Source organism: Myotis brandtii, unplaced genomic scaffold (genome assembly GCF_000412655.1).
Source record: "Myotis brandtii unplaced genomic scaffold, ASM41265v1 scaffold612, whole genome shotgun sequence".
NCBI lineage: Eukaryota > Metazoa > Chordata > Mammalia > Chiroptera > Vespertilionidae > Myotis > Myotis brandtii.
The window spans coordinates 37,347-37,946 of NW_005370328.1; the positions used below are offsets into that span (position 1 = coordinate 37,347).

A 600-nucleotide genomic window follows, 5' to 3' on the forward strand; every position below is an offset into this window, starting at 1 on the left:
CAAAGTGTTTGCCGCTGCCGCGTGGGCCGAGCGGGGTTCCGCGCGTCCCTCTCCCCGGCTCCGAGGACACTCTGACCCTCCTGTGATTTCTGCGGCGCCGAACCGGCACCGGGCGAGGAGAGTGGGTCACAAAGACCCGGAGCCCTCGCCTGGGGAAACGGATGGTCCCGCATAATTACCGCGGGGCATAGGCGGCCTCCCGGAACGCGCTGGGGGCCCCTACGTGTCCATCCCTTGACATCACTCGGCCCCCATTTTCCTGCAGATCGGGTTCTTTATCCCGAAAATCGGTGTCCTCCGCAAGGCTCCATCTCTCGCGCCCCACGCTGCCCAGCCCTGAGCTCTGGCGCGGGAATGCGGGAGGGGGGCCTTGGGGACCCCGCCCCATTGAGCACCGGGTCGGCCTCGCCGCCTCCGAAATCCTCCGGGAAGAGAGGAGGAGCTGTCGTAAATTAGCTTTATTCGGAGCTGTCACACGGTGACAACTTGAACGAGTAACTTTTCAAACAAAATGAGATGGATGTCTCCCCACGTCTGCCTCGGACGCAGCCAAAGCCTCCAAGACAACAACAAAAAAAAGGCCGCCGACGTGCCGAAATC

General features: G+C 62.5%; 1 protein-coding gene across 1 annotated transcript in view; it reads right to left on the bottom strand.

Annotated features, from left to right (window-relative positions):
* Positions 1 to 600, bottom strand: part of HLX (H2.0-like homeobox) — a 16,055-nt gene that overhangs the window by 4,470 nt on the left and 10,985 nt on the right. Inside the window, exon 2 of the mRNA XM_014528043.1 lies at positions 180 to 343. Within this exon, the coding sequence (XP_014383529.1) occupies positions 180 to 343 (164 nt within the window). The remainder of the gene's footprint in view (positions 1 to 179; positions 344 to 600) is intronic.